This window comes from Eulemur rufifrons, chromosome 28 (genome assembly GCF_041146395.1).
Source record: "Eulemur rufifrons isolate Redbay chromosome 28, OSU_ERuf_1, whole genome shotgun sequence".
Taxonomy (NCBI): domain Eukaryota; kingdom Metazoa; phylum Chordata; class Mammalia; order Primates; family Lemuridae; genus Eulemur; species Eulemur rufifrons.
In genome coordinates this window covers 63,840,538-63,864,296 of record NC_091010.1, presented here as the reverse complement: position 1 = coordinate 63,864,296, position 23,759 = coordinate 63,840,538, and the positions used below count along the sequence as shown (strand labels likewise).

Below are 23,759 nucleotides of genomic sequence, written 5' to 3'. Positions count from 1 at the left end.
TTTTAAATTGCACACTGTTCTGAGTGCCATGATGAAATCTCACACCATCCCGCTCTGTCTGGCTTGGGACGTGAGTCATCCTTTTGTCCACCAATATCCACACTGCAGACGCGACCCGCCTGCTAGTCACTTAGTAGCCATCTGGGTTATCAGATTGACTGTCATGGTATCACAGTGCTTGGGTTCAAGTCACCCTTATTTTACTTAATAATGGCCCCAAGGCACAAGAGTAGTGATGCTGGCATATTGTCATAATTATTCTATTTTATTATTAGTTATTGTCATTAATCTCTTACTGTGCCTAATTTATAAATTAAATTTTATCATAGGTATGTGTGTATAGGAGGAAAAACATAGTATATAGAGGACTCGGTACTATCTTTGGCTTCAGGCATCCACTGGGGGTCTTGGAACATAGACCCTGCAGATAAAAGGGGATACTGTAAACTCTGGCGAGGCTTTTGCCATGGTCTGAGCTCCTCATTCCTCAGGAATGTGCCCCTGGTGAGGGTGCAGTGGTCACCAGAATCACTTTTAGTTCCAAAAAATGTGATTCTCATTTCAAAGCCCAAACTGAACAAGATGAGACAGTTAGCAAGTCCCACAGGCTCCAGCTATTTCCTAAGGAATCTTCTTCCAAGAAAGGCAATGCCCTTTGGGGAGGGAAGAGGGAACACAGTTCTGGTTCTTGGGGGAGGGAGGGCTCAAATATTCTCCGTCCTTCCCTCCCTTGTCCTCACCCTCTCCCCACTTCACACGCTGTCCACAAAGGGAGCAACCCTTCAGTCTCGCTGTAAAGATCTGATTCCATAAAACCCAGAAAGAGAGCAAATAACAAATAGCCAATTTGAAGACAAAAATATGCCTGCCAAATTTGTAAGAAAAATGGTGTTAAGAGTATAAACTTAAAGGATTTCAATGTGAATTTTAAAACACCAAGGCAAGATGGACACAGATATGAGAGGCTTCATGGAAAGGTGCGTGGCCATAAAGCCCTCCCCCAGCACACGAGGAATGCAAATGCTAGCTGGATTTCGAATATACACAAAGGGGGCGTTCCCTGCTTCCCCCCGATCCCTGCATCCCAGACTGTGGATTCGGGAGGGGCTGAGCACAGAGCCTGCAGCTGCACACCTGGATGCAGAGATAGCCAGGCCCAAGGGTCAGCACAAACGAAATGGAGCTTACCAAAGAGCACGGTTGTCGGGTACTGCCAACCTGCAGGGGAGACAAAGCAATGTTAGAAAGGAGCTGGCAGGGGCTTGGCATCAGCGGTGGGCCTGGTGACCTGTGCCAGCTGAGATTCCAAGGGTCCCTCTCTAAGAGATGGCTGAAGGCCGTGGAGACAGAGCTGTCCACAGAAGGAGCTCTCACTCCTGCCACCACTGGGGAAGAGATGGCATCATTTTATGAGCATCTTGGAATAAGCAGAGTCACCATTCAGAAAATGTCCATACTGTCCCCTGCCAGTCCCTGGGGGGGCCAGATCCACAAAGACCAGTCTTGGGCCTCCCACTTCAACCCTCTGTAGAACAGCATCACTTGGCCAGCCCCTTCTCTCCCCAAGTGCATGAAGATTTCTCTTCTCCCTTCATTCAGGATCTTTGAACTTTGCATCTTGAATGAGAATTACCCAGGAACAGAACTACCTTTTTCTCCCAGCAGCTCTGAGTGTCTTGGTGAGACACATCTATGGGCCAGGTGACCTAAGGCTGTCATGTACATTGAACTAATCTGTGTGTCGGCAACTGAGCTGGCATGTTTAACACATTCCAGGGTCACCAGGGGAAAATGTTACTAAGAAAAAGCTTATCTGACTTTCCTTGGTTCTGCAAACCTACAGGAAAAGGTATAATTTGGCCAGAAGGGATAGGTCAGTTAAAATGCTACCAGACTTACCTAGGCCAGGTGTGAACTGGGTCTGAGCAGCTGGGGGAAAGAGAAAGTAATATTAGACATGGGCATATCACAGAGTGGCTCTCACAAATGGATTCAAAGGGCGAACAAGCTCAGGAGGGAAGAGGGAACATGCCAGGTGCAACAATGACCTCCCTAGGGCCAGACTGTGAAGGGGGCACCTCCTGAAGCCCTAGGGCAGAGTTAAGTGGCCCAGAGTTTCCTTTCGGGGATTAAGCCTGAGTGTGGACCCCGGTCGCTGAGCCCCCCAACACCCATCTGCAGGCACCGTCTGTCTGTCTTAGGGCAGAGTAGCAGCTGCCGCAACCCCAGGTCAGAGGCACACAAATGAAGTTCTGAGAGCAGGACCAGGGGCCCTAATCAGAGTCCATACTGGAGAGGGAGGCCCAGGAGTCTGGGAGGCCCATCTGAGCAGGTGACTCCAGCATCGTCGTGGTGTCCACAGTTATGGGAGAGCCAGCCTCTGTGGGGGCAGCTCCACAGGTAGGACTCGTGCCCTGAGCACTGCACATCGTCCAAGACAATCAGCCCTGAGCCCTGGCCGAACTGGGCATTGCCTGGTGCTGACGTGGCCCAGCCACAGTCCAGATGCCTGCAGACCATGTTGGCATCACTGGTGTCACAGCTGTCGTCACACACAGTGCCCTAGGAGCCTTGGTACAGGATCTCCACCCGGCCCTGACAGCGGTCACCTCATCCACCAAACTCACGGCCAAACTAGAATCAGATCCTAGAAGAAGGCACAGCATTTCTCCTGTATGTTCCCACTTGGGGACAAGGTCTCAAGGCCTGTAGGGCATTCAGAGCCTTCCCAGTGGGCAAAGATCTCTGAGAGCATCTCCAGCTGAGCCAGGCTTTAATACATCTTGAATTAGAGTGTTTCATGGGCATAAGGACAGTGACTGCTCTGCCCAAACCCAAGCCTCCAGAGGCTTAGGTGGTAGGAACTGCTCTGCCCAGTTTGCATCCTGGAAGGGTCTTAGAAATCATCCACATGATCCTTCTAGGAAGACCACGGGAGAGGCCTGATTCCCGCAGGCAGGAGACTCAGGATGCCTCCCGCCATGGGAAACGGGAAGTGACTCCCCTTCCAAAGCCCAGGCTACCAGAACCTCAGGCTATATTGACTGTGCCTCCGAGGCCTCTCGCTGGAGGTGCCCCAGGGGGGCGTGCAGGACCTCTGACACCCACAGGCTGCAGGATCATGATTCCTCCATGTTGAGAAGGAACCAGGCTGGCCTGATACAGGCCCAGGGAAAGTGCGTGGGCAAGGATGCTGTCCCAGCAGTGGGGCTACCTATGCTGGTTAGCACCGACCTCTCCCAGCCCTGCAGCCAGAGATCCAGCACCCCAGGTTGGCTGGGGGTCAGTGTGGGTTGATGAGGACCACAGGGTAGGCACTGAGCATGGGCAATAGGACCCCTAGGGACAGGACACCAGGCTCCACCATGGAGCTCCTCAGAGATGCTTCTTCGAGTTAGTTCCTCTGCAGTCTCAGAGATGCCTGTTCAAGCCTGAGGCCTTATTCAGAAGGCCCCCCTTCCCCCATCAGCCAAGCTCCCCCAACTCCTGCACCCTCTGCACATCTTTTGGATCAGAGAGGAACCCATGGGTACAGTGCAGTAATAAGCCCACCGGGACCCCTTGTAACAGACACCTGACGTACCTGGTGCTGTAGTTGCCAGCAGGGACTCCTCTGTGGCAGACAAAGAAGCTGCAGGGTGGAGAGGAGAGAGGAAGAGCTCACTCAGGGTTGGCCCTCGTGTGGGGAGGGTTGGCCCCCTGCTTCCCTCAGTCTGAAGCCATGGCTGGGAGCACAGACCCTGTGCCACCAAGTGCCAGTCTCTGACACTGTGCCGCCCTTCTGCAGGGCTGGGTTGCCATGTACACATCCTTTGTTCCTGTCATCCTCCTCCTGCCTCCTCTGCTGCCACTCTCTCCAACCAAAAGGTCACCCAGTTCATTAACAGCCCCATCCTTGTCACAAAATTAGACTTCAGATGACATCTAGCTGTTTCTATAGCTCAAACACACCCCCAAGTGACAAATATTTCCATCGCTGGGATATTTCTGAGAAGGTGGCCCCAACCAAGAGGAACGGTGGTTCCCAAAGATGCAACCCAGAATGCCAAAATAAACCCACTCACAGAGTGGCTCCTTGGAGGACACACTCCCAGTCTCAGGAGGTGGCTGGACTATCATGGTCACATCTTGGGCTTGGTGGCATGTGCACAGTCCAATCTACATACCAAATGCCTGAGGTTGCCCTAAATTGGACAGTTTATCTAGAAACTCCTCTTTGGGGGACACACAAGGGGCCAGCGTCCTTGGAGGTTTCTTCGTGGATTAAAGGAGCCCTCGGTGTCTGTGCACACCCAGCGCAATGTGGACAAGAGGCAAAGGCAGCACTGGGATTTGCTGGGTGAGGCCAGGGAGAATTTCTCTTTTCCACAGAGGGGTAAGTATCTTTTGCTTATCACTTAATCCCCAATAAAGAGAACATATTAGTTATTTCTCAATTTGATCTGATATGCATTTAAGTATTAAAGACCAGCAGTTTCCCCATCTTCCTCTGCCTTTAAAGGAGGAGAAACTGCCACCTAGGAAGGTATTTATTTGGTCACCCAGGCCAGGGATGGCCGTGCTGCTGTTTGTGGGAACCAGCCCACAGAGCGGGGCCAGCAGCAGGACGGGCTGAGACCGAAACCCACCTTAGGACGCCAGGCAGGCCCCTCAACCTCTCTGCGCCTTGCATTGTCTGTGAAAAGGGACAGGAATGCCTGTCCTCTAACATCAAATACGGCATGGCTTCCAGCAGAGCAGGTAAGCTGCGAAGTGCTAGCACACACGAACACATGCCTGTGCCGTGCTGTTGACTCTGAGTCTGTATCTGTTGCACTGGTGACAGCACAAGGTGACGGTAGACACACTACCTGCGCACACAACACTGGCATCATCGCCGTGGCTACATTCGTGGTGGTACCATTCACTGTGGGGACACCTTGACAGGTAGAGCTCCAATCCAATGCAGTCCGCATCACCAAAGAGAATTTTTCCCGAGCCCTGACCAAAGTGGGCCCCGCCCAGGGCTGCCACGGAACGGCCACAGCCGAGCTGCCGACAGACTACATCTGCGTCCCAGGTGTCCCAGTTGGCGTCACACACGGTGCCCCAGGAGCCTTCGTACAGGAGCTCCACTCGGCCCTCACACGGGTCACTTCCGTTCACCAGCCTCAGCGGCAAACCTGCATTGACACAGCAGGGCGCCCTGGGTCTTGGGGCTCCCTGCCCCCTCGGCCTGCCTCCCCCCTGCCACCCACCCTGCCCCATCTCCCCACCGACGCTTCTCCCTGAAGGACCTTAACTATCACTGCTCTCCCAAGCACCGTCTTTGCCCTCTTCCCCCTCTATCTTTTCCCCCAGAGAACCCTGTGTAGTCTGAGAACTTTCCAGAGAGCATCCCCAAATCCACGTCCGCAGTCCTGACCCAGCTCTGACAAGCCCTGAGCCCTAGACCAGCAATTCTAGGGCCTTCTGACCTCCGAGCCCCCCCACCCCAGACTCAGCACAGCCTCTCTCCTCCACTGGAATCCATGGTGTCACCGTGCTCCTCGTCACCTGCACTGGAAGCGTGGCATCATGTCTGATTCCTCCTTCTTCTCACCTCTTGTATCCAACTTGTCTCCCAGGCCATTTCACTAGGTTAGACCCTCAGCATCCTCTTGAACCTGGCCTACTCCCAGTTGATCTCTGTCCCCGCCCCTCCTTCCTCCAATCCACCCACGTTCATTGATTCAACAGCATTTATGAAGTGCTTACTCCGTGCTAAGGATTCATCTGTCTCTAGTCGTTCCCCAAGTTTGCTCTTTACAAAATGCAGATACACTGCACTCACTTCCCTGCTCAGAACACTTCAGTGTACTCTCCACTCCCCTCGGGATCAAGTCCAAGATGGTATTTTTCCAGGAGTGGCCTCAACCTACCCTTCCACCTCCTCTCCCGGGAGGAAGACCACACTGGGAGCCAATAGGCACCACGTTCCTGCCTGGCATGATGCCGCTAGGTCACCCGCAGGGGAAAAGCTGCCCTGATTACACAAGGAAAATAGGCAGCAGACCCTGAGGGATCCAACATCCTAACGGCAGGATTGACTCCTGGATGTGGCTTTTCAATGCCTAGTTTGAGTTTATGGGAAATTTGTGGTCAGGGAGTGACAGGCTGGAATGAGATGCAAGGGAAGGGGCAGGTTGCTGTTTTTCCTGGGGGGGTGCGGGGTGGTTCAGGGAAAGAGGGAGGAATGGACCATTTGCAGGGCGTGCCTGATGTGCACTCTGGGCCTCCTCGGGCCTTCCTGCTGCCCCTCCTGGTCAGCTCTGTGAATGGTCCCTCCAGAAGAGCTCAGCCTCCCTGCCTCAGCCTGCCCCTTGCTGGGTGTCAGTCAGAGAGCTGCCCCTCAAGTCCCCCAGGCCATTTCTGGATGAAATGAGAGCCGGGCACATAGAAGGGGAGGGATTGACCTCAATAGTGCCAGTGCCCCCAAACGGATGACCCTGACATCTCAAACTTGGGCACAAAGGTCTGCATACTCTCTCTCACTGCAGAAAGTAGGGAGAGACGATACATTTAGTAAGAGTCATAGACATCAGGAAAAGGCACCTGTCCAATCTCTATCCTGCCACTTACCAGTCATATGACATTAGACATAGAAGTATTGACATATTACCTAACTGTGCCTTGGTTTGGCCATCTGCAAAATGGGTGTAATCATAATATTTACCTCAAAGTATTTCTGGGATAATTGCATTAAAATAGCACTTACTATGTACATTAGTTGAGCTCTTATAATGTGCCAGGCAATATTTTCAATGTTTTTATATATTAACTTATCTAGTACATGAAGATAATTTTGTGCAGGGTACATAACAAGTGTTTGGTGGATGTTAGTTACCTTCAAGATAACTGTCATTATTAATGAGAAGAGGCACTGATTTTTTGTCCAACTATCTCTCTTCATACCAAGCTAAAGCTAATCTCAACAAATGAATGACTGAGAGACAAAAAGAAGGAGATTGACAAATGAGATTGGCCAAGTGTGTGCCTGGGACATGCCCAGGGTGTTGGCACCCACGTGTCTTCTCTCTCCTGCATCCCTGCATTCTGCTCTGCGGCCAGGGCTGCACTCAGCCTCAAACAGCCAACAGCAGCAGAGCAGAACTGGCCAGCCCAGCCACTAAGCAAAACCCCTGGAAGAAAGTAAAGACAAAAGGTCTTACCATAGATTGTTGTATGTTGGTCTAATTCACCTGGAAGGAAACCAAATTCATCTTAGAAAAGAGGTCCCACTGTTTAGAACTGATGTACCAGTCACAGAAACTGGCTTCCTCTTCCCGTCACAATCACACCAGGGGGCGCTGTGGTTCAATCTTGGGTTTGTGCACCGCAGCATTCTTGCTAAAATGAGTTTGCTCACAGCAAATTAAAATAGGTGAGTTGGATTATGAGGTGCTCGATAATCTTAGATATAATAAAGCACATCTCTTTACTAGGCCCCCTAACACTACAGTTTATAGTCACAGGAAGGATATACTATGTGCTCGGGAAGAAGGGCTCGACCAGAGAGACAGTTGAAACTGGCTGTCAGGACTCGGGGTGGGCGGTTGAATCCACCCTGCAGTCTAAAATCTGAGAATAGTCAGCATTGACAACAGCCACTTGGAGGCCCCCTCAATAAGAACATATTTTGGTGTCCTGTTTCTTCTGACCCATACATACCCTGAGCAATGTTTATTCTGTCTTGAAGCAACCCAACATCCAGAGAACCCTGGCTCCTCATGCTCAGTGAGGCCAGACAAGGTCCACTGGACTCAATTTTAGCTTTTGAGTTTCTTTATGGGCTGCTCTAACTATATTTTTGAGGATTGATATTTCATAACTTATATATTTTTAGAGGTCTTCCAAAGAACCGAGAGAATATTTATTCCTTTGAAAGACAGAAGAAAACTCATTCTGTTTTGTAATCACCGTATAGATTCATTTGGATCCTTTTCTAGATCCAAGATACATTACGGCTCTTAGTAATTTTATTTTTCCCATATCTTAAAACATTTTACTATTTCATTACTCAAGGAATTATTTCATCATTACTCCTCAATTGTTAAATAATAATAAGATGGAAGAATGATAGAATTTCTTAGAAGGAAGAAGAAATACTAAAATAAATCATAATCTTCCAGTGCCCAAAACATTGTATTGTCCTTCAAGAAGGTATTATAAAAAAGACTGGAGACACACTGTCTTTGTTGCCTGTCTTAAGCTTTCATTGAGCACAGTGAAGAATTCAGAATTTTTCATTTTCTACTTATGATGACAAAGGGAAGAAAATTGACAAAGGAAAATGTTTTACAATAATTAGACGAAACAGAAGAGAAATGCTAAGAGACTGGGAGCAGCACTCTGGATACCAATAATACAACTGAAATCTCACACTACGAGTCTTCAGATGATGATATCCTAGAGGTATTTCTCAAATTCAAGAATCAAGGAGTCAGTAATATAATTCTAAAAACGAAAATAGAATATGGTGCTCTCACCCACTTCAGCGGGAAGGATTTCATCACATGATGTTTTGCAGCAAGAACTTAGACCATCTCCTTTTACTAGAAAGATATGTGACGGTCCCCTTTCATCTTTTATGATGTTTATATACCAAAATCTATTGGATAAAAAGGGGTCTGCTATGTTTTAATATTCTTGTTAAATTTTCTAATATAGTTGCTTTCATGATCCACGGCCCCCTGCTTTTTTTTTTCTTATTTCCTAGCATAAGGAGGGTTGAGGCATTTGATAAACTTCTTGGATTCTTTTTAAATGCAGGTCCGGCCAAGCACAGCAGTCACAGTTCAGAGATTTGCATGTCTCCAACAGAAAAAACAGGCCAATGCAAGGACTTGCTGTGCATGTCAGAGAAGTACTTGGCCTTCCTCAAAGGCTTCAATGTGAGGTCCACAGTGGACTCCTCCACCTGCCCTGCTGCAAGTTATTGATGGCTTAGGCAGAGGGCCACTGAAGTCATGTCCCTGAAAATGACGAAGCAATTCGCAAGAGAAACAGGAAGCCAGAGAATTCCACCAACAGAGACAGCAGGCTGGGGAACACCTGCACCAGCACATTCGCACCTCATTTCTGACATACCATTCCTGCTCCCACACTCAAGAACGTGCTGATGGACATGCGTGAGAGAGCCTGCCATTCAAAACACAGCCCGGATGACACCATGCAATTCCCCTTGCCAGGCCTCAGGTGTCTTGCTTAGTCACATGGCAGTCAAAGCCAGGATCTGCACCCAGTCAGAAACTCTGAGCTCTAGAGGCTTAACAACCCCATCCATAGCACTGAACAGAACACTGAAGTTGTTTCTGGTTGTGCTACATCCACATATATTGAATAGGCCCTTTTGCACAGATTATGGAGACCAACTTGTATTCTTCCAACAATCAACCACATAGCTGGAGATGACTCCAGCTGCCATTTTGGGAATGGTGGCAAATTACCTGAAGAGAGAAGCTGCCACCTGTTTGTTTGCCAGGAAATAGAGGCAGGGTGGTCTCTACCACTGGGGATCAGTGTCCAAGGTAGTTAAGCTGTCAGAATAGCTCAGCCAGGAAAAGCCACAAAGAGATCTCTCAAGGCCTAGGCGCTTTCCAAGGGATCTGATACCTTTCCATCTGGACTCAGCCCTGCCAAAAACCTTATGAAGGTGAAAAATGCATCTGCTATGTATTGATGGCTTTTATGGGGGAAAAAAAAACTGAAAAAGGGTTTGAGCATAAAAACAAACAAGGTCTCATCAAGCCAGCCCATACCTACCAGGTAGGCTGCACCGGGAGTGCTGGAAGGGAAGCCTAAGGGGAGACCTCGGGAAGGGAGCTTGGGCGAACATTCATTGAAGACTTACTATGTCTTCATAGTTCCTTGCAGACGATGCTATGTCTTACTATTTATATGCATTATCTCATTTAATCCTACCTGCCCCCTGTCATCTGCACTTGCAGATAAGAACACGAAGATACAGACGTTATAAAAGTGGGCAAAGACACTCTGGCTCTAACTTCCCTGCCCATGGTTTTGACCGTCATCCTGTCCTGCCTCTTGTCACAGCCACAGCCTGCTACCCACCCACTCCTCCCAGTTCTTTCTGACATGAGGAAGGTGGTCTGTGCCATCCTACTTTCCATGACCCGCCAAAGGTGAGTCTTCAACGTGATGTCATCGAGCAGCCTTGCCAAAGACCACTCCATGTGGCTTTCCTGTTGATTTCCTGGCACGGTTCAAGATAAGACCATTTTTATCCTCGTGGTTCTCACCTTCAAGGCGGCGGGAAGTGCTCCCCTGTCTTCCATCCCCAGCACATGGTTATTTCGCCCTCTCACATGCCGCCTCTTCTGCCCCTGGTCTGCATCTTTCTCAGTGGGGCTTAAGGATGAGAGCCTCATCTGAGCCCCACCATGGACTCCCAGTGCCGCCCCGGGAATGGCCAGTCCAAGGGTGGTGTGGGGGCAGAGGATGCCACAAGGTGGACATTTGCCGGCATGTTGCTTGCTGAGTGTGCCCATTCAGGACTTGACCGAGAATAAGCTCCCCAGAGATTTCCTCAGCAATCACGTCTGCAGACCTGCCTCGACTGTCTCCCTCCAGATTTAGGACTTAGAAGGCGAATAAGAACCGAATCTGCCCACAGAGCTGTGCACACACCTGCCTTTCACCCGATGCCTCCAAAAGGCAAACACTGTGCTACCGCCAAAGGCAGCTGACACTTCCAAATCTTAATCGATCAGAAGTTTTTTTTCCTACAGCTTCAGAAAACGTCAAGGACACAGATAAGGAACTGGGACCTAGGAAGAGCCTCCCTCAAGGCACCACTTTGACCAGATCCCACCTTAGGGCAGCTGAGCAGGGGGGAGGACAGTGGCTACCTCGACCTAAGTCTGTGCTTGTTCCTTTCAGGTTCCTGACAGCAGTGCTGGGAGCGATAGGCAAATGCTCCTCTTGCCACTCTGCCTGGCTGCTCCTGCAGCTGCCCCAGACCTGCGCCTACCTCAGGGTCATGCCCCCGATGGCTCGCTCACGTCTCTCTTACCATGCCTCTTGCTCCAGCACTTCTCACACTTGTCATTGTGCCTGGGTGATCAGTTGGTAGGTTTATCTCTCCATTAGGCGGTAAATCCCCACAGGCAGAGGACACGGTCCCCTGTAGGACTGGTTTTTGCCTAATGAGGTAGCAATGATGGATGTTGAGGCCATTTTGAGAATTCGATGTTGAAAGTCCAATGTTAGCAATCTGCCTATGAAAAAGTCTTTCATACCAACAAGTCAAACTTATAGGTAGCTAGGAAGCATTTGGGGAAATGTTAAAATTCACTTGACATAAACAAAAATAGGCAGCACTTAAAAAATATATATCTCCTGTCACTTTCTTGTAAATTCTTAGCAAAGTAAAGTTTCCATAATTACATTGCAAACACCAACGTTTATTCAGCACAAGGCCATGTGTTCTGTGGTCTGCAAACCACCCTTATGTGTGTTTCTCTGAAACTGCAGATTTCTAAGCCTCACCTCGGGCTCTCCAAATCAGGGCACCTCAAGGGAGGGATGTGAAATACTCTAGTTGATTCTGACATGCTCTAAAGTTCGAGGCAGACACAAAATAAAAAGAACACAAAATTTAAAAATGTAACTATATAACCACGTGGCCCATTTATGCTACAGTTGAAAGAAATTCCTATTGTCTTTGTATTTCTAGAAGGGACACAAATCGTATTTTTATGCAGTCCTTATACCATTCATTAAAGTTCAGTGAGGCAGTTTGTTCTTAAGATATAAATAACTGTATAAGGTTAAAAAATAAATTATAAGTGAATACAGGATATTCTTTTCAAAGTACTTACTATGTACTGCGATAAAATTGGGTTCAGAGACTATAAAGGAATAAAAGAAACACCAGACATGTGTGTGTTTCACCCACAGGAATCCTGACCGAGAAACCCGCCTTTGAGGCAATACTGTGAAGCAGAGATGTAGCAACTGTGCATAAATCCCCATCAACAGATCTGTAATATTTTTGAAATTTAATTCAAATTGGTAAAGATTTCTTGAGTCTTTTGTGTGTACAAGGCGAAAATTCTAAACTAGTCCCTGGAAACGTGGTGTTTAAAAATTGGCTCTCAATATCTTAATAATAAGTTCAATGTACTATTCTGTAATAACTTGTGCATTTGTTTCTGCATATTTTCTGCTGCAGATATTTCATTGTTTTAGTAAAACAGAAATGAACCTTTCATCACTGTAGAAAAGCTAATTAGGCTTGTACAAAAATGTGGGACCTGTTGCTTTTTTTACTCCTCTGAGAAAATTTACCTTATCTAGCATGTATGTACGAGCCTGAGGAGTTGAAGTTGAGGGCTTTGAATTAATTTACTGGTTCTCAACTAACCGAATGAAATTGCTAAAAGCTAAAACAGATTAGCAATTGCTTGGTCATTTAGTCCACAAAAGTCAAGTGAGATGTTGACAGAAACCGTGGAAGATGAAAATGCCTTTCCTTTCCCTTAAATTACAGAGATGATTATTTACTGAGACTTACTACCCTTCACAGGGTCATTAGGAGAAGTAAATGAAAGAATGTAAATGAAATTCGCATCCTGCTAACCTGTGCGTAGCATGCAACAAATGTTAGGTGCCACAGTAATAAAAATGATTGCGATGACTGATTATACCATTTCTGCCACTCCTTGTCTTACGCATGTCACCCACATTGTCTCATTTGATCATTAAGGCAAACCACAATGGCAGGGATTTTTGCCCTTGACTAGCAGAGAAGAAAACTGAAGCACTTAGAGGTATAGTAACTTGCCCAAGGTACTGCTATTATTTCCATTTTCCTGATGGAGAAACACAGGTTTAGAGAGGAGCACGGATGGTTACCATCATGACCCTGCTACACAATTGGCATTATCTCTTTGAGGCCCACCTGAGCAGATGACGCCAGCAGCTTCCTCACTAATACAATTATGGGAGAGCCAGCCTCTGTGGGGACAGCTCCACAGGTAGGACTCACGCCCTGAGCAGCGCATGTCGTCCAGGACAATCAGCCCTGAGCCCTGGCCAAACCAGGCACCTCCTGGGGCCAACGTGGCCCAGCCACAGCCCAGCTGCCTGCAGATCACGTTGCCATCCTTGGTGTCCCAGAAGTCATCCCACACGGCGCCCCAGGAGCCTTGGTACCGGACCTCCACCCCGCCCTGACGGGTTACTTCCATTCACTAGCCTCAGGAGCAAATCTAGACAGAGACACAGAGGTTTCACTGCTCTGCCCCTTCTAAAGGACAAGGTCTTGGGCTTATGTGAGATCCAGAGCCCCATACAAGCGAGCAAGGACCCTGAAAAGACTTGACAATCTGAAACACAGATTCCTCAGCATGTGTTAGTGTTTGAACTTTATAAGCTCAACTTTCCTGACTCTTCAGTAGAATTTGCCAATGTTGTGTCTTGAGGGACCTTCATGGCAATGTCACCTTCAGGTCCCACTCTGCCTGTGGCCTGACCTCTAAAGTCAGTTCCTGCTCACGGGAGCTCCTCTCCTTCCCAACGAAAGTACCTGGTGTGAGCCCAGCACAGCGACGGGAATTCCTCCAGACAGGCTCCATCCAGAAGGCAGAGCAACACTCCAGTGTCAACAGGAGAGCTGGACTAGCTTCTAAAGTTCCTGTAGCCCTGCGCGTCACACTTCCACACTCGTGACATCTCTTCTCCTCCCTCACTCATACCCAAAGGTGCCAATTTTGAAAGCTTAATTGTGGCAATGATTTTGAGCATTTCCTAACATGGAAACCTCGATCACACTCAGGAGCTTTACATGTGTTGTCTTAGCATCCTTAGCACGACCCTACGGAGAAGCGGAGGCTTAGGAAGGTTCCCAAGGTTCAACTGGCTAGTGAGTGACAGGGGCGGGGTTTATACTCAGGCAGTTGCTCTTAGCCACTTCACTCTTCTGCCTCCTGGTGTATATATATTGTTTTAGCATTTGAACTATTTGACCCAACTTATGGTCTGTACTTTTGTACAAATAGGCACTTACATACCCACGCAGGACTATAATAAAATGAGGAAATATTGAATTGAAGCAGTTACCATTTGAAGTATTAACTGAGGTAGAGTCTCCAAGAGTTGCTGCCAATTCTAGAAAAGAAGAGAGAAAATAAGGGATTCTATCCAAGGGTCCTCAGTTGGATGCTGCTGTTCCCATGTGCCCCTGCTGCCCTGGTGACTGGGTGCCACCCGCACTGGCCACCCGGTGGGCAGGAGGTGTGGATGGGCAGAGCGGGCTTGGAGGCTCAGGGCCCGTTGGCCGGCAGGAGGCAGGGGCAGAAGGCCGGCGCCCAGGTAGACCGACAGAGGAGGTCCTTCCTGTCCGACACGGAAAAGCCAGCAGGATTCTCAGCAGCTGTACTTCCTGATTCTGTGACGGTGGCCTTGGGCACCACAACCACCCAGCCACAGAGTTTAGATATAAAGTTACCAGTTGTCTCATGAGTGTTCCTTAAAGTAGCTTCTGCGGTGCCTCCCATTGTCACCGTGGCTGAAACTACAAAGAAACAAGGCCAAATGAGAGGTCCTCTGAAAAAAAGGGTTAGATCTGATACCCTTGTTAATTCGAGCAGGGGAGTGGGCTATATCACACTTCACATGGGAGGTTCGCAGGGCTTGTCACTCGCTAATGAATTCACTCAGTGAATATGGAATAATCTCTGACCACTGAAGCATCAAAAGTCAGGGAGAGAGGAGGGAATTTATCCTCAAATATAAGGCTCACAGGCTACGTGGGTGGACACAGTTGGTAAGAAGCTAGTTACCTGTTTATCTGATTTCTGCTAGAAATTTCTAGATTACAGTCAATAGAAGAAATCACAAAGGAAAACAGCAATAAATTTAATCACATAAAAATATACATATGCAGAAGAAATCAAAAGTCAAATTAAAAGGTGAAAAAATATTTGTCATCAAAGTATAAATATCCAAAATATAGAGAGAGTTTATATAAGTCAGTAAAGAAAACACTAACTTTCAAAAAAAGTAGAGCTAAGGACATAAAAGACAACTCAAAGAAAAGGAATACAAATGGCTTAAAAATGTTCATCCTCACTGTAAGTGAAGAAATGAAAATTTAACGACTGTCAGTCATTTTTAATCCAGCAACTCAGCCAAGATTTTTGAACAATAATTTCAGAGCTCGTGAAGTGTAAAAGTTGCTACTCTTGTTTTTGACTGGTAGGAGTAAAAATTGGTGCATTTCTGGAAAACAAGTTGTTAGGATAATTTAAAGGCCTTAAAAATGATCAACCCTTTAACTCAGTAATTCTACTTCTAACAATCTAGTAAAAAGAAATAACTATTTCTATAACATAGACAAAGATTCGTGGGCAAAGGTATTCATCACAGCATTATTCGTTCTAGAAAGGAACCTGACACAGCCTCAATGTTCCAAACTTGGGAACGGCATATTAAAATGTGCAGAGTGTAATGGTACATTTTTCTGTATAAATACAGAAAAACTGTATACGAAATAACACTTACATACACACACACAAACTTGAGAGGAACACACCACATTTTAGCAACAGCAATCTCAGGTAACACGATTATGGGTGTTTCTCGATTTTTTCTACATTCTCCTCTACTTCCTACGTTTTCTACACTAGCTATGCATGAAAAGTTGTGGTTTGAAGCTGAAGGTGGGAGACAGGTGGTAGGTTAGGTGGGAAGCAGATTCTTTTAGGTTGGGAGGGAATTTGGGTTGTAGACTAATGGAATAGAGCAAGGTTGAAGGATATATTGAAGATAAAGGAAGAAAATGAGGCTCAACGATGAGAGGAAACAGGGGAGGAAGAAGAGGAGGAAGAGGAAGATGAGGCAACTCGGAAGGATGAGGAGAGGAGGAACCAACATTTTAGCAAATGCCATTCGCCAGGCACTGAGCAAAGTGCTTTATGTGTCGTATCTCCTTTTATCGTCACCAAATCCTTTGTGGGTGGATTATCACCCAAATCTGTCTTATATGTTCATGCTATGTTTGTCACAACTAGCAAGCCTGCACTGGTACATTCCTGCGAACTCAACTCCAGGCTTTATCTGGACGTCACCAGATTTTCCTTTTCTGCTCCTGGATCCATTCCAAGATACCACATTGTATTTAGGAAGGTACATTTGGGTAAAACATTAGGAAAATGTCTAGAATAGTGACACTGAATGTCTCTGAGCCTCCTTCTCTGTGCCAGACACTGCGTGGTAACCTTAATCCTACGCAACCCCGTGAGGTTAGAACATACCTCCCTTTACAAAGGAGTAAACTGAGTCTTGTGGAGGCCCCGCAGCTGGTAGGTGCAGTGGGAACCACAGCCCTTCCTGCCCAGCACCAACGTGGGCCTGTGACTTTTTCTCAGGAGCTTGTGCGAGGACCAGAGTTGACGAGCTTGCCTGCTGCCTCGTTCTCCCGGCACAACGCTCCGCTGCGCGCTCCAGCACTGAGCTAAATACGATTCATCTCCTCGGCTAAGGGGTCCAAACTGCTACCTGAATGCTAGTGAACCTCGACCCTGGTTTAAATTCTAGCCCAGCCACTCACCCGCTGCTGTCCTTGGACAGCCACATAACCTTTCTGAGCCTCAGTTTCCCCATTTGAAATGTGGCGATTACTGTGGCTAACTTTTGGGTTGTTAGCAGATTTAAACAGGAGAATATAGGTACACTCTGTAGAGGTGAATTCCCACCTCTGAACTGCAAATGCAGGCATGCGTGCGCGTGCGTGTCTGTGCATGTGCGTGCACATAGCATCACGCTAAAACTACAAATTCTCTCAACCCAAGAGCACCGCTGCCATTTGTCCCTTTGTAGATAAAGACAGGGCAATTCGCTCCCTGTCTCTCAGGGGCTGAAATGAGTCCCATGTCACAGTTCAGAGCTGGTTGGGAGGGTTAACTTTGTAGCGATGAAGGCTGTAGCTGAGGACGCTGCCTCCCATCTTCAAAGACTTTTGATGGAGGCAGGACTCCCAGCCCCCAGACCACCCAGAGCCGTCTCCTCCCCAAGTCCTCTGACAAAAGGGGAAGGGGGAGTGTTCTCGGTCAGCCAGCGCCAGCCTCTCCACACCACGCACGCCCGTCACCTGCTGTGGGCCTGCTCCCTGTCACTGGGCCGGGAGGGCTTGGTTTTGGGGTGCTGCTTTCATGAAAGCTATCTCTCAAATAAACCTCAGAGTCCCCCCACTGAGCCTGCGGGGAGAGTGAGAGTTCTGGAAGTTATCTGAAAATTAGGTGACTTTTACCCTGTTTCCTGAAATCCATGAATTTAGCAAAAGGTGACACCAAAGAAAACAAATGTGACAGGGGCGGAGATGAAAGAGAAGGAAGAAATGCAGGAAGGAAGTGAAAGAAAGAAGGAGGGGAGGGAAGGATGGGAAAAAGAAGAGAAAAACGGGGGAGACGGAAAGAGGAAAGGAGATAATAGGTGTCAGACAGAGAGACAGAGACAGAGGCAGAGAGACAGAGAAAGAGACATGGAGAAAGAGAAAGAGAAACAAAGAAAAAGAGAGTCAGAGGCAGAACATACAGGCGAATCACCTTGTCCACTTAGTATCTCTGGAAAGTGACACCGAGACATAACAGTCACAGCGATTTGAAGGCTCTTTCATGTTTGCCATTTGACACTCTAAGAACGCACAGCTGCGCTTGAGTGACTGAGCCTCCGGTCATTTGTCTAAAGCAGTGACAGACACACACTTAGAATCTGAACAATCTTGTCTGTGTTGTCACTCAACTAATGTTTGCTGAGCAAAATTAGGTTATCAAGGCACACACAGCTGCAGAAAGAAGTCTCCTAATGAGTATTTACAGAGGAAATATTTTCTGCCCATTTTCAAAGTATGAAAATTATGTGTTTAACCAATTACGGCAAAGTTTAGGGGCCTTTTAATAATACACATACACCTTTCCTGAACTTCAGGGATTTTTCTAAGACCAACCAACCATTTCCTTAGTTGAATGACTTACTGAAAACGCTAGCAGGATTACTAGCTTATTCTAACTGCAACCGTTTGTATTTCTCAGCCAGAAGCAAAACAGAAAAAGAGCCATTCCTTCTAAATACATGCAAACAATCGCAATTATCAGCAGAGAACTGCCCCTCCCTTGATGCAAAACTTCCCTTGGAATGGGAAGTAGAAGATACAATTCGCCCTGACTGGGCTTGCAGGAGTGAAATTAATGAATATAAAAATTAGACATAATACCTGTAGGTAGAACTGGACCCAGTAAAAGACACATTTCAAGGATGAGCGTGGAGATCCCCATTTTGCTGGGTTCCTCTCAATTGAATAAAAATTCCTTGACATTTATAGGCCTTAGCTAAAAAGAGGTGTGTCCTCTAGGGTGATATGTTTCTCCTGCTGCCATAAATCAATATAAAGGAACTTTACTAACAGTCAGTGGCTAATCTGTGGGAACAACTTTGCTGTGTTTGATTAATTGCCATGTGAACAATCTGGCTATTACCCCACTGCAAAATCACTGACATTAGTAATACCATTTCCAACTTCCTTCTAGGTGAACCTCGAAGATTTCTAAGAGTTTGCTGAATATGGACTTGATTTTAATCTTAGAGACTTTGAATTAACCTGTGGGAAGTCTGCTCCAAAGTTTGGGGCAGAGCAGGATGTGGGCTGCTAGGCAAATACAGGACAGGTGCCAAGGGGGAAAGCATCTCTTTGGGGTGGTTTGTCCTGGCAGGACATCCTCTCATTGGCCCTTGTGCACATAACCTCACCATGGAGTCATGAGGGTGACATTAGTGCAGATATAACCAGAGAGTAGAAGGCATGGCAGACGATTCACGGAGCCCATGGACTGCACCAGCTTTGGCCACCGTCTTCAGGGTCTCACACTAATTTCTTAACACAGGAGCTGAGAAATATGTGACCTCAACTGAACCACCTCCAACCATTTCACACGGCTTCGATTTCTTGCCCTTGGCATTCACACTGAATGACGCTTGGAGTTTGGCAAACCCACAATACCTGCCCCCAACCTCCGCCTACGTGCACACAACCCCTCTCCTTGGGTTTGTTATGGAAATATCACTTCACTCTTTCAGATCCTCAGTTTTCATCACCAGACTCTGACAATCCCCCCACACTCCACCAAGAAGTGAGTGCATTTATTTTCATCAAGATGTTCTTGGTGTTTGGTAACTCTTGGTTAGAAGCAGACAGCTTTGCAGGACTTGCCTCCATTATCCTGGCCTGGGTGTCCTACCTTTCAGCTGAGGCACTAAAGCTGTCGGTGACACCGCGGCTTCCTTGCCGTGCGCTGTTAATTGGTAGCCTCTGTGCTCCCTTCTGGAAGGATACCATGAACCCATGCCCTTTGTCGGCCACCAATCAGCATTTGGGCCTGGAAGCCCGCATTTGGCTTCATCTAGGTGAAAGTTACATTCAAGCTTTGTTTTCTTTTTTAATCCTACAACCCTTCCTGCTACTCCCAAGTTCCTCTTCTCCCCTTGAGGAGAACAGACACAGAATAGGCTCACTGTATTTCATTCTCCTGCTGTCAGTCTGACACTTGATACGCACCAGGTGACAAGAGAACAGGGCCACACATCTACCAGCGAATGCCCAAGACTGGCCTTCTCTGATAAGGGCATTATGGCCGTTGGGTTCCTGGAGAGCTGGGCTGAAAATGATTATGAAGCCGGGTCTGGGGTCACCAAAGTAGAGTGAGGCGACGGATGAGCAGCGGCTGTCATGAGCACAGCACGAAATATCTGTGGGTGAGAAGGGTCAAGCGTCCTTCCCACACAGCATACTGCCCGGTCTTGGAGACAGGCCTGTGCGGTGACAATCACAGCAGGGGGAGGTCAGTATTAATGCGAGTTGCTATGAGAACAGAGAAAGCATCTAAATGCGACGGCAGAGGCAGTTTCTCAGAGAAGGTGGCACCTAAACAGAGTCTTAAAATGTAAGCAGGGATCAGCCCCACACCCAGGAGTGAGAAGCCTCAACTAGGAACAGGGCGAGACTGTGTAGGGACGGGGACAGAGCGCCGTCCCTTCAGGAGACCACAGAGTCTCTCTTGGCAGTACCTCAGCTCGCCAGGAACGTCCTGCTTGGGAACTCGGCGCGAGTTGGGCAACCGCACACCTTCCCAGTTTGTGTTGTTGGGTGACCCCATCCTTTCCCCGCGGTGGCGAGCAGTACCGATCCAAAGACAAGGGCTGTGAGCTCTTTGTTCAGGACACCAGGACGAAAGGAGGGGGAAAGCCTAGCTGTCATTTCAAAGCCAGCCCAGTTGGTGTCCTAGGTGGGAAGTGGGTGATGTCCGTGGAACAGGAGGGGTGTGGGGTCCTGGGCATGTGGGTAGAACACAACGGGGCCACAGGCCACCCGCCACCACTGTACGGGTCCTCAGCCTTCCCCGTCTTGTCCCAAGGCCCTTTTGTGGGTCACAAGACCCTGTCCAGAGAGGTCTTCTCTCGCTCGTGTGGCCAGCAGGGCTCAGCACGTCCCGGTGGAAGGCCGCAGCCAGATGTTCCGTTTGCTAACCACAACTCCGCCGGGAAGAGCAGGAAGAAAGAGAAAGTCACCAAAGCTCCGAGGCTTGACCCCAGGCCTGGCTAGTAAAGCCCCTTCCCCAGGAGTATACGAGGAGGAGCTCGCTAGGGAGGTGACACTCCCCAGCCAGCTCTAGAGGGGACAAGCAAGCTCTTGCATCCCAGCATGGTCCTCACAGGAGAGGCCCCTCCGGGGGACACATGTGGCTTTTTCTCTCTGTTTTTTTTTAAGTGGCAGAACCCTTTCCTAAGTAGAAATTCACGGGGAAGCCCCAAAATATAAAACAGGTCAGCAGAACAACTCTGACTGTGGCAGGGGCGTCCCCTGCCAGCTGCCCTCCCCACGGCAGGGTTCAGGGTTCCCTCCTGAAGGCCAAGCCCTCAGGGGCTGCCGGGCACACTTCTGTCCTGAGGCTGAGCTGGGGTCCCAGGTTGACTCCCCAGAATAGCCGAATGCCTCCTTCTAAAGATTGTCGCCACCCACAGACAGGTGCCCTGGGAGGCTGGAGGGAGGAGCGAGCCTAGAGGCAGTCCCGGGCCCCCACCGCCCAGGGGACTCTGACTTCTGAGCCCAGGAGCCCCGGGACCAGACAGCCCAGGGGCAGCACAGAGCCGAGTGGCGAGATGGAGGGCAGGGAGCCCTCGGGTGGGGCAGGTCGGGGCTGCGGCACCTTCCTGCAGCCACCCTTGGCTTCCGGTCACTGGATCCCGGAAGTCTGGGTGACCAGGCTCCCCTCCAGGTGTCAGTTTGACCCCAAACTCTAATTTTACCCTCCCCAGTAGCACCATAATTGTCAGCCATTGTTACCACTGTAACAATCCTCTGACCTTGTGTGTCTGGCACCTACAGTGTCACTCATTTTTGCCCTCAGAGAGCCAGTCTTCCCACCCAGGTAAAAAGGGACCCCCGCCCCACCCCACGCCATCCCCACCATGCTCTGAAGACCAAACCGAGTCCCAGCGCCTGTTGCTGCTCCTCTGTCATGGCAGCGCTCTACGCAGGGGCGTGGTCCTTAAGGCAGCTGTCGGGAGCAGCCTGCCCCGTTGCAGCGGCTCCCACATGCAGCCTCAGGCCAGGCACTGAGGTCTGCAGAGGGGAAGTGCCACAGAGAGCTGGGACAGCATGCAGTCCAGCCACAGAATCCTCCAGCAACCATAGAGAACCTCTGGTGACTCTGGACAAACAGAATTCCAGTTGCATGTTAGAAAGTTCCCATCTCTTTCAGCGTAAGGCTGAAAGCCGTCCCCTGGTTGATAAGGCCCTGCAAACCAGATCTCACAGCCCCTCTCTCCCCTGCCCACTCTAACCACAGTCCAGCCTCAGGGCCTTTGCACGGCTGCTCCCTCTGCCTGGAATATTTTCCCCAGATGGCTACAGGCTGGCTCCCTCCCCTCCTGCAGATGTTTCTAACTTAGCATCTCCTCCGGGCAGCCTTGCTGACCACCCCACCCTACCCCCAGCACTCCTAGCTCCTTTCTGGCCACCTCTTTCCACGGCACTTCTACCACCTGGCCTCCTTCTATTTTATGACTTTATTCTTTTGCCTGTCTGCTCCCACTAAAATGCAAGCTCCACGAGGTGGGAATTTTGTCTTTTTTGTTTCTTGTTATAATCCCCAGAACTTAGAACAATATTTGGCACATAGGAGATGCTCCAGAAATCTCTGCAGACTGACTTGACTGGATGAACATGAGCAGAGCTGGAAAAGGAGAACCAGGGCTCTCACACAGATGGTTCCAGCGAGTTCTACACTGAGTGCCAGCCACAGGAAGGATTATGCTGGCGGCGTTCCTCTGCTCATTCAGCCAATGCGCGCTGGTGCCTTCCACGTGCCAGACGCTGCTCTAGGTGGTGGGGCTGCAGCCTAGACCCAGGCAGACACGATCCCTGCCCTCTTGGAGCTTACACACTGGGGCAACACAGACAACAGACAGAAAATAAATAAGTAGGGAGAAGTGTTTCCGACTGCGACAGGAATTATAAAGGAAAAAAACAAGGTGATAGAGTAGAGCATATCTGTGGTGGGGAGAACTGCTTGGATAGGGCAGTCAACACATCACATTAACTCAATAACTGCCTCAGGGGTGAGGAATATGAGGCTCAGAGAGGTTAAGTAACTTACTCAAAGTCACACAGCTAGAACGTGGCAGAGCAAGAGCTTGATTCAAAGTCCAACTCCAAAGCCTGGTATTTTTCCACTAAACCCCAAATCCTTTCCTTTCCTCCCAAAAGACTGTTTCCATTCAAACAGTGAGCCTGAGTCGCCTCCACTAAAGGACATCTTGCTGTTCAGAAACATTCAAAGGAATGGGGAGGGAAGGAACACTGGCTCTAAGGGCATCGGAACGAGTGCAGATGTTTTTGACGCAGGCCCTACAAAAGATGCTAAGTCGCCTATTCCCAGGAAAGCGAAGGGAGAGTATTTGTAACAGCCACAGCAGATCTGGTCTAGCACAACTGAACCATGTCCTCTTGCAACCAAGCGTCAGCTTGTGGCAAAGGGGGAAAGCAAAAGAAGATTGAAGCTGTGATTCCCCATCCCTCTCTGTACCCGCATTTTTCTTTCTCTCCCCCATTCTCAGATCCCAGGAGCCATTTCTCCTTCATCAACCGTCACCACTCTCCCCAAGTTATTGTACAACTCTTTCCCGTTCGGCACTTGAGGCCGGCGAAGCCCTCTGCACCTCTCCACGGGGTTGTCGTGACCAAGCAGCTAAACTCTGAGAGTGAAGGTCCAAGGACAGAGTGAGGGAAGCACAGGCCACCGAGTGTAAGCCTTGCAATTCAACTCCCTCCTGGGCGATCAGTTTCCAGGAAACCCAGACACACTAATTACATTCACCAGACACTAAGTGGCAAACCAGGAGGCCAATTCACTGATTAACAATAGGCGTATACTTTGGCTCCAGAATCAGCCTGCTTGAGAGACCAAATTGTATACCAATAGTTTGCTTGGGGAGCAAAGAATGAGAACAAGGAAGTTGGGTGGTGTCCAAAAGAAACACTTACCGAGATAATAGAGCCTGTCGTTGTCCTTCCTTGGGAGGTTTCTGCACAAACCACTGTTCTGGGCGCCTCTCAATGCTTGTTGTCATGCCTGCCCTCCCGGATCCCAGCCGTGGAGCCCCTGGGACAGAAGACGCAAGCAGACTCCTAAACAGGCCACCTCCAAGCCACAGCACCGATG

At 48.8% G+C, this 23,759-nt stretch overlaps 1 protein-coding gene across 1 annotated transcript in view; it reads right to left on the bottom strand.

The window, feature by feature from the left end:
* LOC138375959 (deleted in malignant brain tumors 1 protein-like) overlaps positions 1–18,317 on the bottom strand; it is a 59,287-nt gene extending 40,970 nt beyond the window's left edge. The window contains exons 1-8 of the mRNA XM_069459813.1: positions 18,257–18,317; positions 14,492–14,557; positions 14,104–14,151; positions 7,191–7,220; positions 4,851–5,162; positions 3,584–3,631; positions 1,900–1,929; positions 1,189–1,218 (exon numbers count right to left, since the gene is read on the bottom strand). Of these exons, the coding sequence (XP_069315914.1) occupies positions 1,189–1,218; positions 1,900–1,929; positions 3,584–3,631; positions 4,851–5,162; positions 7,191–7,220; positions 14,104–14,151; positions 14,492–14,557; positions 18,257–18,317 (625 nt within the window). The remainder of the gene's footprint in view (positions 1–1,188; positions 1,219–1,899; positions 1,930–3,583; positions 3,632–4,850; positions 5,163–7,190; positions 7,221–14,103; positions 14,152–14,491; positions 14,558–18,256) is intronic.
* Between the last annotated feature and the right edge of the window lie 5,442 nt (positions 18,318–23,759).